Source organism: Myiozetetes cayanensis, unplaced genomic scaffold (genome assembly GCF_022539395.1).
Source record: "Myiozetetes cayanensis isolate MyiCay16 unplaced genomic scaffold, myiCay2020 scf9, whole genome shotgun sequence".
In the NCBI taxonomy this organism is placed as follows: Eukaryota; Metazoa; Chordata; class Aves; order Passeriformes; family Tyrannidae; genus Myiozetetes; species Myiozetetes cayanensis.
This window is the reverse complement of record NW_026088185.1, coordinates 18,382,972-18,396,453: the sequence shown is the minus strand read 5'-3', so window position 1 is coordinate 18,396,453 and position 13,482 is coordinate 18,382,972. Positions and strand designations below refer to the sequence as shown.

General features: G+C 48.6%; 1 protein-coding gene across 1 annotated transcript; it reads left to right on the top strand.

Annotated features, from left to right (window-relative positions):
• Nucleotides 1–2,994: 2,994 nt before the first annotated feature.
• SP5 (Sp5 transcription factor) lies at nt 2,995–8,612 on the top strand. Its single transcript, XM_050340324.1, has 2 exons — nt 2,995–3,728; nt 4,244–8,612. The coding sequence occupies exons 1-2, from the start codon at nt 3,678–3,680 to the stop codon at nt 5,294–5,296; spliced, it is 1,104 nt and encodes a 367-aa protein (XP_050196281.1). The 5' UTR covers nt 2,995–3,677; the 3' UTR covers nt 5,297–8,612.
• The last annotated feature ends 4,870 nt before the right edge of the window (nt 8,613–13,482 follow it).

Below are 13,482 nucleotides of genomic sequence, written 5' to 3'. Positions count from 1 at the left end.
CTTGATTCTGATGACACCTCTTTATGAAAATGGTGATGGTGACTCATGGTTTACATCCACTGTGTATCAATTGACAGTAGCCACGCAGCCTGGCACAGCCTGAGCCCCTCTGGCCCTGCGGGGGGAAGGGGTCTCGCTGTAGCAGGCCAGGGACCCGTAGAGGCAGCGGGGCTATGGGAGCCGGGCCCCTTGCGCCTCAGCCCCGTGGCTGGAGCAATTCAGACTCCAGCTCTTCTTGCATCCCGGCCACCTTGCTCCCCGCGGCGCTGCCGCTGCCGCCCCGGCGGGCCAGAGCGCCGCTCCGGGCCCTACAGCCAGGGGGACCGGCCTCCTTCGGCTACGGGCCAAAGCGGGACTGCAGAGGCGAAATCCCCGCCGGGATGTGCCTGCCAGCTCCGCTCTTTGAGCCGCCCTTGGCCCGGCTGCGCCGCCGGGAGCACCCCCCACCCACCGCCCGAGCTGCGCCGCCTCCCGCGCTGCAACTCATCTCTGGTGTCCCTTTGCTTTACAGTAGGATGTAGCAGCAGCCCATTTCTCATGGAAATAGTGCTTTGTGTAACTGAATTGACATTTGGCCTTGATACCTGTATCTCCTGATAACTGAAACAAATTTCTAAAATAAATATTGTACTTTGATCTTCCAGCCCTGCATTTTTAATGACAGCTCTGAACATCACTTCATTAAGAATACATTTCAGGAGACTGAAATACTCCGAGTTTGAACACTAATTATTTGTACAGAAAATTATGACTGCAACGTTTCATTTTTCAGCCCATTGGTTTCTTCCAGAAATTAGAATTTATTCTCGATTTTTAAGTAATGTGCTTTCTTGGATGCAGATTTATGGCATTTGTACTGTGGCATCTGTATAGAAACTTATCCAGCTTTCCACTAACTCTTTTGTAACGTGACAAATCGTTTTGGTTCATCGAGATATCTCGGGAAATAACGTACTTTAAAGACTTAGGAGAACCTCGGGGTGTTCAGTGTCTCCTGAGCTACCTATCTACTCTCATTTCGTTTAGAAACATTGTTCAGAGTATTCTCCTGGCAGTTATTAGGTAAAACGAATTAACAAAAATCGAGGTAGGATTTAAATCGGGCATCTCGCAGGACTTCGAGGTTGGCATAAGTTTGGGGATACAGAAGTTTAGGGACAACGCAAGTGCGAGCGGCGCCGTTTCTCTTGTCCGGCGGGTTATTCCTCCTTCAGAGAGCAGAGGTGCGGGTCGGGCTCCCCGCGTTGGGATTCCTCCTCGGCTCCGGCTATCCTGGCTGCAGCCAGGGAGGGGACAGTGAGTGCGCTCCTGTCCCGGTGCGACTTCAGTGGCGCGGCTGGAGCTTGGCCAGTGAGCCCCGGGCACCCGACGGCTGCGGGCGGGGGTCGGGGCTGTGCCTTTGAGCGCTGCTGGCCGGGCTCGCTGCGGTTCCTCGTTTCCCGCCGTGTCCCGTGGGGACACGGCGCAGCCCCCGGAGGGTCGCGCACCGGTGGTGCTGGGATGTGTTCGTGTGCGGTGGGTGGAGGTGCTGGACCCTGCGAGCCCTGCACCCTCGCAGGGAGATGGGAGACCCTGCCGGGCCGCAGGGTCCTGCAGCAGCGGCGAGCCTAGCCTCGTGCGTGGTAAAAGCGCTGGGTGTGGGGCCCTTGTCTCCCTGTTGCCGACCTGGTGAAGCGGTCACCTGGCAAATCGGAAGAGCCTGATGAGGGTGCAGCGTAGGGGATCAGTGTTACACGGGGTCGAGCTTTTACTTCTCCCCAGCACTCAATATGGAGCCGTGGGAGAGGACTTGGCACTTTAATCCCTTCAAAGAAACCGATCTAATTCAAGCCCTACAACTCTTGAAAGTCTTTGAGCGGACGGTGATTGTTTCCACAGGAAAGGCAGATAAAGATCTCTGTGTGCTGGCGTTTAAAGAGACTTCAGTGGCGGTGCGAATACAATTGAACCCAGCGACTGCGGGGAGGATCGAGTTACCTGTGCAAACAGCTCCGGAGGACCAAAGCCAGCCGGCATCTGCCCGGAAGGACACCCCCACCTTCTCAGGACGGAGCTGAACGTCCTCGTTTGGTACTTGACTAAGCAGGCCGGCGTTTGGGTTGGCCTCGGAGCAGATGGGGAAGCGGCGAGGAGAGGAGCGCGTTTCCAGGGCCCCCGGCGGAGCGCGGAGCTGAGCGAGCCCGCGGAGGAGCGCGGGGCCCCGCTTGCCCCTCGCGGGGCGGCACAGTGCGAGGGGTCCCGCCAGCTCTGCGGCCCACTGAGCGCAGCAGCCAGCGGTGGCGGCAAGCTGCGACCCAGATGTGCCTGATGCTGGTTAGGGGGTCAGTAGCCTCCTTACACATGGTCGAATGCAGGGAAGGTTAGATCCTTCATGCACACACGCATAGACACGTATGGACAGAGGCCGAAAGGTGCGGGGTGAGGAAGTAGATTGCTTGGGGCCGAGTTAGGCTTTGAGCAGGAGGTGGGCGAGCGAGTAAGGCTGAGACCAGGCACTATCGTCCGTGTTCCCGAGGAGGCCCCCGACCCGCGCTCGCCCCCGGCGCTGGCAGGCCGGCTCGGCAGGCCCGCCAGCACAGACTCGTCTTCATTTAAAGGAACTACGTCTTTCATACCCGGCTGCCGCTAGGGAAGAAGAAACTTTTCCCTTCGGTTTCCCGGCTGCCCGGTTTGTCGGTGTCTGTCTGCGGGAGCGCTTGCAGGCGGTGGCAGCCCGCCGCTCCTCCCCGGGCGCGGCTGGGCGCCTGCCCTGGCCCCGCGCCAGGCGGGGGCTCCCGGTAACAAGGGGGCAGTGCTGGCTGAGCGAAGCGAAACAAACCCCGCTACCAGAGGAGAAAATGCGCGGTTGATTGCGGAGTCATATCGAGGGCATATCCCTCAGCCTCGGGGGAAGGGCGGGTGGAGGGAGGGAGCGGGGAGGAACCACCGACAATTACTCCAGGGAAGTTTTACGGCTGGGATCGACCAGCCCCGATCAGGTGAACTCGCTGTGCTCTGTTACTTTGGGTCATTAAACACTATCAGAGGGATCTGGAGGCAGATTTCTCGAGCGATAACAAAGACACGTTGTCACTTTAGGGCTCTGCCACAAATCCTTAATTGCCCCCAAAAAAATTTAAAAAAAAAAAAAAAGGAGGGGGGAATCCAGTGTCTTGCACATCCAAGGCGAGGGTCTCTAGGCGGTAAGGGGTCCTTTGATCAAGAAAATCCAATTATTTGTGTATATACATTTCCCACATAGTGATTACTTCATTAATTGTCCCGCCTTTATCTCCTCCCTTCCCATCCCCCCTAATAATCAGTTCTTTTATCCAGACCAACAAACACACCATAGGAGCTTTGTGGATTCAAAGGATTTGCTTTCGCTTCTGAAAGAGCCGCTATTCTTTGATGATTGGGTAGCGGCAAACTTCAAAGCCATAAATCTTCCCTCTGACTGGTTGGCGGCCCAGCAAAGTCCTTATCAAATTCTTGGAGGTGATCCTGGCGCAGTCAGACAGTCCGCGGAGATCGCGCAGTGCGGGGGGGTGGGACGCGCACGGAGGCGAAGAGATCAGAAGAAACGGGAGAGAAGAGGGGGAGAGAGAAGGAAACTGGGCAGCTTCTCATCTTCCCCTCGGCGTCCTCATGCCTCGGCAGTGCCCCGGCGCCTTCCCCTCGCCCCGGGCGCAGTAGCCATGGCCGCGGTGGCTGTCCTCCGGAACGACTCCCTCCAGGCTTTCCTCCAGGTCAGTACCCGCGGCCGGTGCCGCCGTGTCCCGCGGTTGTGACCCGCGTTGCGCGGGGGCAGCCGGCGGCAGCCGCCCCCCTCCTGGGGCTTCACCCCGCGGGCGGCCCGCAGAGGTAGGTGGCGACCCCCGCGGGGGTGAGGAGGCCGGGCTCAGGCTCCTCGGGCCGGCAACTTCCCTCCCCCGCCAGCAGCCCCGGAGTAACTCCGGACAGTGCTCCGGCGGAAGGAGAGTGAGGGGCACGGGGACTGGCCCTTGCCCACAGCAGTCGCTTCTCCGGCCCAGGAGCGGTGGCGGGGCCGGCTGCACCGGTCTCGGGGCGGGGCGGGGGGGCCGGGCCTCCCCCGCCCTCTGGGCGCGCGTTGCTTTCCGAAAGTTTGCCGGCCGTGCGGGAGCGGCGGGGAGAGCCCGGCCGCCCACGGGAAGCAGCGCGGGAAGTTTCCCGTCGGTCGGAGGTGGCGGGCGGCGAGTAACGCGCTCTCTTCCTTCTTTCCCTCCCTCCCGTTCCTGCGCAGGACCGCACACCCAGCGCCTCCCCAGACTTGGCCAAGCACTCGCCCCTGGCTCTTCTGGCCGCTACCTGTAGCCGGATCGGACAGCCGGGCGCAGCGCCCTCGGACTTCCTGCCGGTCTCCTACGACCCGACGCTGGGATCTCCCTCCAGGATCTTCCATCCGTGGAGCGGCGAGATGCCGGCGCACTCCCCGGGGGGGCTGCCGCCGCCGCACCCCAGCCTGGGACTGACCCCTCAGAAGAACCACCTGCAGCCCTCCTTCGGGGGGTCACACGAACTGCCCCTCACTCCCCCGGCGGACCCGTCCTACCCTTACGAGTTCTCCCCCGTCAAGATGCTGCCCTCGTCCATGGCCGCCCTGCCGTCCAGCTGCCCGCCCGCCTACGTCCCCTACGCCGCTCAGGCCGCCCTACCGCCCGGGTACTCCAACCTCCTGCCGCCCGCCCAGCCCTGCCGGCAGCTGTCACCCAACCCGCCGCCCGAGGACATCCCCTGGTGGAGCATCCAGCAGGCAGGTGCCCCGGGCGGCTGTGGCCACCGCTTCCCCGCGGCCGCGGCGCTGCCACGGAGCCTGGTGCTGGGACACTCGGACTTCGCCCAGTACCAGACGCAGATCGCCGCCCTGCTGCAGACCAAGTCTCCCCTGGCGGCCACGGCCAGGAGGTGCCGCCGCTGCCGCTGCCCCAACTGCCAGTCGGCCGCGGGCAGCGCCCCGGAGGCGGAGCCGGGCAAGAAGAAGCAGCACATCTGCCACATCCCCGGCTGCGGAAAGGTGTACGGCAAGACCTCGCACCTGAAGGCGCACCTGCGCTGGCACACGGGCGAGCGGCCCTTCGTCTGCAACTGGCTCTTCTGCGGGAAGAGCTTCACCCGCTCCGACGAGCTGCAGCGGCACCTGCGGACTCACACGGGCGAGAAGCGCTTCGTCTGCCCCGAGTGCGGGAAGCGCTTCATGCGCAGCGACCACCTGGCCAAGCACGTCAAGACCCATCAGAACAAGAAGCTCAAGGCGGCGGCGGACGGCGTCAAGCGGGAGGACAGCCGCGACCTGTGACCGCCGGCATCGGCCCGGGACCACCGGCGGCCGCCGCCCCTACGGGCCGAGCCGAGGGGCGGCGGTACCCGGGCTGAGGGCGCTCCGCCACCGGGGGCAGGGCGGCGGCGGGGAGGGTGGCCGGTTCTCGGACTCTTGTCGGGCCCGGCGAGCAGGAGCTCGGCTGCGGGCGGCCTCCGCGGACCCTCAGGCCCGGGACTGGCCGCTCGTAGGGCCCCGGCTCTGTCCCGGGACAGGTGCCCGGCCTGCCCGGAGTGCGGCTGAGCGGAGGCTGCGGGCACTGGGGCGAGAGCGGGGCCGGCCTGGCCCGGCCGCGGGGGTCGAGGCTTAGGGGCACCCGGGGGTGAGGTGGCAGCGTCGGTGTGACCCCACCAGGGCCCGGCCCTCGGTGCTTTCAGGGTAAAAGACTGAAGTTTTGTGTACAGGTTATTTAATAGTTATGTTTGAATACACGTGTTCCCTTCCGTCCTCGGCCCCGCGCGGGGACCCGCATGAGATGTTTCTGTAAAGCGACCCGCGACCGCAGCGTGAAATAAACACGTTCACACCAGGGTCAGCAGGGACGGTCCCGCCGCGTCGGTCTCGTTTGATCCTCCCCCGGGCCCCTTCCCGCCATTTCCCGCGGGGGCGGCGGGGCGGCTCCGGCTCCATCGTGGCGGCCTAGCCGAGCCCAGCGCACTGTGAGCTGAGAGCTGCTCGTGGTAAACACCTTTGCAAATCCCCATAGCTGCCTCGGACCGGCTTCGGTTTGGTGGGTTTGGGGTTTTTTTAATTATTGTCACTATTTTGTTTCCTACGCATGACGCTAAATGAGAGAAGAAAGAAATGCATGGTGGGTGTGAATATACAGGTCATGTTCTACAGACTGACAGAGGTGGGCAGCGGGCAGTGTCACTGCACATCGTGTGCATTGTGGCCTCTTCTTAGAGATGTCTAGGCCACAGGGCCAGTCACAAGCAGCCATTCCTGGCCTGAAGTAATCTGTGGCACAGCATGGCCAAAAATGTTAACTTTCCATAAAACTGCAGAATATAAGGGTGAGATATTTGTTATCCTGCTAATAGGATGAAGTGGCAGTGACTGTCTTGCAGAGGGGCAGAAACTTGGCCCAAAACTGTTTATAAGTACCTGTTAGATGGTGACAGCTTTTAGGGTTCCTTATCTCTCACTGGGCATCACGTAAGTATGAGTTTAGGCATATTTATTTTCCAGTAATGACTTTTCTACTGCAAGGAGTTTCCTGTTTATTTTTTTTAACTGAAATCTGTGTAGCCAAACAAATGAGCAGCCTGATCAGTAATTTGCTAAACTTTGCATTTTAACAGAGAATATGTTAATTGCTTGTCATATTTTTACAAAGTCGGCTTAATTTTCTGATTACCTAATGACACAGTGAAGTAAAAAGTGCCTTTGAAACTTCACCAGGGCTAATCTGGAACCGTTCAGCTTCAGGTGAGATCCTCTGGTGGCAATTGTCAAACAAGCTTTGGCATAACCCCACTGATAGAGATACCCTTGGCCATGGATTTCTGAATCAAGAAAAAACACAGCTCAGTAAATGTTTGTGATGACAGGATGTGTAAAACTGATGAGTTTGTATGTATGTCAAATACTGCCAAGAATCTATTCTCTCAGGGAATAATGAGATGAGACAATACCAAAAAAACCCTCATATCTGAAATAATGGGAAGTTAATGGACAGTTACCATGGTACAGCTCATTAACAATATTTTAATGTTTATGATTTTAAATGAATTTCCCACACCATATTCTTAGGGTCAACTTACTAAATTAAGAACCAAGCAATTATCTTCTTTACTATTGAAGAATCTTCTATAATCTGTCCTTTATAGAAAACCTTGTGATAAATATGTTTAGCTTCATTAGTTAGCATTCCTTTGCCAAAGATTTAGGCTCTAGAAGTGTGTTGTTGAGGGATATTAAGTAGAAGATACCTTTAGTGTTCCAGATTGAGCGACAGCAAGGCAGGAAATAACTAATGGAACTGATCCAAAAGCCCTTAGTCAAAAAAGTCTTTGAGACAAAAGCACATCCCATTTGCTACTGATGTAGGATTTAAGTATTTCATCAAGAATAACTATGTTTCTGCTTTTTAAAATGTTTCATGGCATACAGTGGCAACCTACTTCCTTTCTTTGATATTAAGTTACATTAAGACTGTAGAGTTAGAGAATTTAGGACTTTAAATGAGAGTTTTTTTCACTAAGTAGTCGTTCCATTCCCTGTTTGGATTGGAACTACTTAAAATGGACAGTAATGGAAAGAGCCTTTATTGGTGGCAGTACAGAAGAAATAACAGAGTAGGAAAGGTGTCTTACAGGATAGAATAATTGCCACGTGGTAATGCCCTTTCACTGATAAGTAAGTGCCAAGATCAAGATGAAGTACTAGCTGAGCTGAAGCAATGTATTAGATGGTTTAGCCTGACTAAGAACTAGAGAACTGCTCCTCTTAGAGCAGGTGTAACTAGCAGAAAATAGCCTGGTAATTGTAGATGTGATGATTTCTAAGCTGGACTGTTATGGAAAGATTTTTCTCCAGTTGGAAGACAGACTGATTTTACCCAGCATATAAGTCATCTGGTCTAGCCAGGCTATTTTAGGTTCTTATTCATTTTGCAAGACACAACTTGTACTGAAATCCTGAAAGTTTTACTACTCACTTAAGTTTAAGCCTGCAAGTAATTCGGGTTTTAAGCAGAAGACCATTGTCCAGGTAGTGCCAACACCATGTCAAGGGGGTGGTGGTGGTATCTGATTAAAAAAAAAAAAAAAAAAAAAAAAAGTCAGTGGCATTGTTGTAGCCTATGCACCTTGTATATCTGTGTAATGACCAAATTATAGCATGAAAGTGCTGAAAGTGCACAGGTTAAAAATACGTATGGTCAAAATTAGTTAAAAACCTGTCATGAGAGATGCATTAAGTGAAAGCCCATAGTGTCAAATACTAATGAAAAGTCTTAATCTGTGAGAATAGCACACACCAAAAAAAAATAGGCAGAAAATTAGTGGCTTAAGACACAAGATAAGTAAAAGTAAAAGTTTAGAATATAAAAAAAATACTTAAGGAAGCATTATTTCTCCATAAAGCTCTTAAATAGTTCATTGGAAAAAGAGGGTATATCCATCATAGCTGTTTCATATTCATCTGTAATAGCTAACTGCTATGATAGCTTTTCAATTGAAATCATTAAACCTTTTTAGTAGTATGGCATTTAAATATACATGTGACCTTTCAGATGTATGGGTAGAGCATTACAAAAATATATTGCTTGCATCTCAAGAATTTATTTCTAGTTGGCAAATTGCACTCTATAATAAAATTAACTTTTAATTTTGCATTCACAAAATATATTTTTTACTTTTAGCTGTTTCCAATCAACAAGAACAGCTGTTCATTTTATAAAATTAAATGATTAATATTCTTAATTATAAATTTTGAGTACCTATGCTGTTCAAGGTCAATTCATTTCCTAATTTTAAAACTTAAATGTCATTGGTATAATAGATGTATCATATAAACTAATTCATCTTGTGGTTAATTCATGTTAATTAATCTCAACCAAAAAATGGGATATGCTTAAAAATCTAGAGATTTGGCCTGTTTTCTGTGTTGGAAAGATTGGGCAAACTTCTAAGCAGAGAACATTTAAAAAAAAACCTACCAACATTGTTTTTCATATAGTTTTGGGGTTTTTAATGTGTTGTTAATCAAATTATTTTTAGTTAAGGGCCAAATAGAATAATACTTTCACCTGAGAGAAGGTTGCGGAATTCACCTTTTGGTCCTGACTGACCAGATTTTCATTGCAATAATCCAACAGATTTATAATGTTATGTTTTCTACCTCCCCAACTGCCATTATAGAAAAGGTAAGATAATTTTTTTTTAAAACTCTGTTGGGAGATATCCTTCCTAAAACCATCATTGTGTAATTTTTTCTTCCATACTAGATTATAGATGTAATTTTTGAAAGAAATATTTAATCTATTATTTGCAGATTTTGAGAGATTGCATTTTAAAGTAACTACAACTTAACTATTTCAGTTTTTAAATTCTCTTATCTAATATTAGTCTTGAATACTGAAGAAATAGGGAATATAAAATGCTCGTCTTGAAATTCTTAGATGAAAGGTACCTTTTAGTGTTCAGTGCTATTCAATGACTTTAGCAGACTACTCAGGAGTTCATAAATAGGGAAAATGTGTATGTCTCTGCAAGTAGTTGCACAATTGTCAAGGCACTTCTAAATATTTTTAATATTCTCATAGTGAGTGGTAAGAAACAAAAGTATCATTCCCAGCTTCTTTTTTTTCTCTCTGTTGTAGTTTTTCCAGTTATTTCTCACGCTTTTTATGAGAGTCTTGTGAATCCTGTGGTAAAGATGTGAGATCTGCTGTTCTGGCACCTGATAGAGTCAGCTCAAAGACCTTTTTAAAAATACTTACCAAACAAGATCCATAAATCTTTGAGACTACTGGGTTTTCCTCCAAAGGGGTTGCTTTGCAGGTACCTTCAATAACATTGCATTTAAATATTGTCCAAGCCACTGAGGACCTGGAAGTGTTCAACAACCAGCAAGGCTCACTCTTATCAGGTAAGTGTTAATGTGCAGCATAGAGAAGAAGAATCCAAGGCCCTTGGATGATTGAAAGAATAGTCTTGACCAGAGAAAATCAGCAGATATGTGTGTAATTCAAAGGGTCTTTTAAATAAGTTTATGGGTTTTATTCGCTGCTAATATTTACTCCCAGTTGATTTGAAGTCACACAGCTGTTTCATTACAGGTAATGAAAACCAGAGAAAGCATGTATTTTGACCCTGTGACTGTGACAAGTCAGTGAGAGATTATTGGTAGTGAGATTTGACCTTTACCTTGGAGGCCATCAATGCTGTTTTTCTTCTCATCATCTCTTAATTTCATTTGTGTTATACATTTACTTAAGTCCACACAAAATCCCATCATGTCCCTAACCCAGATCTGGTGATTACATCACTGCTTAGCCCAACGTGAGGCTGCGTACAGAGGCTGTGTGATCGCTGAGCAGGGTTATGGATATCCACTCAAGGGCATGCAGACAGACAGGAGGTCTCCATCTCCTCTGCAGGTGACTGTGAGGTGCATCCTGTGCTGCAGTGTATTGAAGTCAGTGGTCAGGACCTCCTGAAGGAGTGGCAAGTTCGTACTGCCCTGTGAACTAAGTCACTATTCTCTGAACAATCTGAGTGCAGAGGCCTTGTGCAGAGTGTCTGTATAGGTTCACATTTCTCCATTAGTGGTAGGTACAATTTAATGTTCAGTGATATTCAATAATTTTAGGAGACCACTCAGAATGCATAAATAGGAAAAATTTATTAAATTGTGCATATAATTGCACAATTATCAAGGCGCTTTTAAATGAGCTTTGTACCAAGGTAGCTCATCTTAATCTCCCTTTTCAGGAGTATCAGCCATGGGCTTTTTTGACCATTGATGCCAATACTGAGCAAGTAACTTGCTGTAGGCAACATCCTACCTTGTCCTTCCTGTCAACCTGTCCCATCATAAAATGCAATCCCTTTTTATATTTGTAATTTCCTGCCGCCACTGAATCATGGACTTTTACCATGACAGTGACTGAGATGTCCTGAACTGGGTATTACATCACCATAGCATTTAGTATGGAGGAATGATGAACCATCAGGGGGTAAAATGAAAAATAACTCCCCCTTATTTTAGACGATAGTTATACTCAAAATAAAAAATAATATTCAAATGCCTTGAACTGATATTTTTCACAATTTAAAAGTTTCTTTTTGCAAATACCAATGACACCAGCTTCAATAGTGTGTACCTATGTATTTGTATTTTTAAAAGGTAAGGTTGTCTGCAAAAATTATACATTCTTATTATCTCTAAGTCCCTGTTCTTATAATAGTACTAAGCTGTTTAAACAGCGTTCCAGTATTAATCTGTTCGCTACTAAAAAACATTTTTCATTTTTTCTTTTTAACATGAACCAGACATCACAGAGCACACTTTCAAAACAGGCTCTAATTATAAAGCAGGTTAAAAGAAATTTTATTGGCCAAAGACCATATCTTCACTTGGGGTCATATCCCACATGCTTTTTTCAGGGTCAGATGGCGTGCCTGTGATCTCCACATGCAGATCTCCCATCTGTATGGAAAGGAGATGTCAGTCACATTCCCCCTATTTCATACAGCTCTCCACAAGTCTAGGATCCACATGTGAAGAAGAGGAAGGAAAACCCACACTATCCACTCATCAAAGATTAGACAGGAAAGATAACACAGTTTGAGAATGTCAGGTGGTCTCAGCTATTGTATGTTAATACCAAAGGAGTATGGACATGACTTAATTTCTTCCCCTCACATCTAAATAATTAGCTTTCCTTCTGAGCAGGAATAGTGGTACTGCTTTGCTTTTGTTGAATCCTGCAAGAACAGCCAAACACTTGATATCTCCTTACTTTACGTGTCATAAAACATTGCTTTGTGCACCTTAGTAGCCCAATATAGGAAGCCCATTCTTTGCAGCATTACCTGACCCTTCAGCAGTGTGGTTCCACTGACTTCTTACTGCTAATTTGCTCTGAAAGAACTGAAAGTGTTTTAAGCAGGCAAAGATTATACTTTTATATTTTCCAAAATATTAACCAAATCTTCTTATGTGCCTACATGAGGCCTAAGGCTATGTCTGAGCTTCTTAATAAAATGCTTAAATAAATTGTATAATGACGCTGAGAAGCTGCTTGCACAGTGCTGTAATCAAAGCTGTGTTCAGTGCCTGAATAGTTAAGTTACAGAGCACAGAACCGTGAGCAATCCTGTTAGGGGAAGTAGGTTCTCTGTAACACACTGTAAAACTGCATGTGAACATTGGAACTGTAACTCTGCTACCCCAATGGGATCATGAATATACAAAGAACAACACTAAACATGCTCAGCACATCCTGGCGGTCTACAGGGAAGTGGTTTTTTCTCATCAGAGGAAGGGCTTGTTAAATGTTTTTCCCACAAGGGTGGAAAAAAGAGGTTCATGTATTTGAAGATCATTGTGCTTCTGTCAAGCAGGAGGGTGAGACAGAAGACAAAGCAGCTAGGTAACCTTTGCTTGCACTCACAGCTATCAAGGAAGGAGTCCTTGTTCCCTTCTCTACTTCCTGGGTGAAGAGGGGAGACACAGTACACAAGATTCTTTAGAAGTTTTTAGCTGCTTGACTTTCCCCAGCTTCCCTACACAACTCAGGAGAATTTGTGGTACAACCCGAAGTTTTCTGCAGGGTGCTCCAGGATGCAGCTGTTGCATTGCCTTCATGAGGTTTGCTCTCTCCCCACATGAAAAACATTTCCTAAGCTAAATACAGTGATTGCAAAGTGCTGAATTCATTGAGACTTTAATGTGGGAATTACCCTCTAGTTTTACCATTCAATTATTTTTCTCATTAGAACCACAGTTTTAATCTGCTAAGAAATATTAAATATTAAAGAGTCAGTAAAGCAGAATAGTATGTTACATTAAAATAATTCCTCATGAAGTGCCTAAGTACGTTAGAATCTCCTTTGTCTGTTTATTTTATGCATTCATTCATCCTAGACTTAATTTAGAATAGGTGTCAGGTATCAGCTATAATACTGAGATCGAGATTCTGGTGTAGATGTGGGAACATCTGACACTCAGTGAGCATGTTCAGGAAAGGGGAAGGAGGAGGGTAAGTTTAAGCCTGTTTTTAATAAGCTACAGCAATTAGATGTTTTGAATACTCAGAATGATGTATTAGAATTATACAATTATTTGGTTTGTTTGATTGCTTTTCAATACACTTGAGAACCATCTCCTAATTAAGATACACACACTATCAAAGATGAAAAACTTAGATGATGGTAAAAACAATTAGAATGATGATGTAGGCTTAGATTCCCCATGGTTCTTGTACAGATCTGTGAGACAGCGTAGAGTATGGGCACATGGAATTTATTTTCTCTGCACAAGGTCCAGAAACATCTGCAGTATTTGTGTGCCCTACAGGGACATGAGCCACCCCAGAGCAGGTGTGAAGCGCTGGGACATGGCTCTGTTTTCCCTGAGCTGTCTGGGTATGCTCTGACAGCAGGAGCTTTACCCTTCAAGGGAACTGCTGCAGTTAGCCACTGCCCTGGGTA

Coding starts and splice junctions, on each gene's coding strand:
- SP5 (XM_050340324.1), top strand. CDS start 3,678: ATGGCCGCGGTGGCTGTCCTCCGGAACGACTCCCTCCAGGCTTTCCTC. Junction 3,729..4,243: donor CCCTCCAGGCTTTCCTCCAG/GTCAGTACCCGC, acceptor GTTCCTGCGCAG/GACCGCACACCCAGCGCCTC.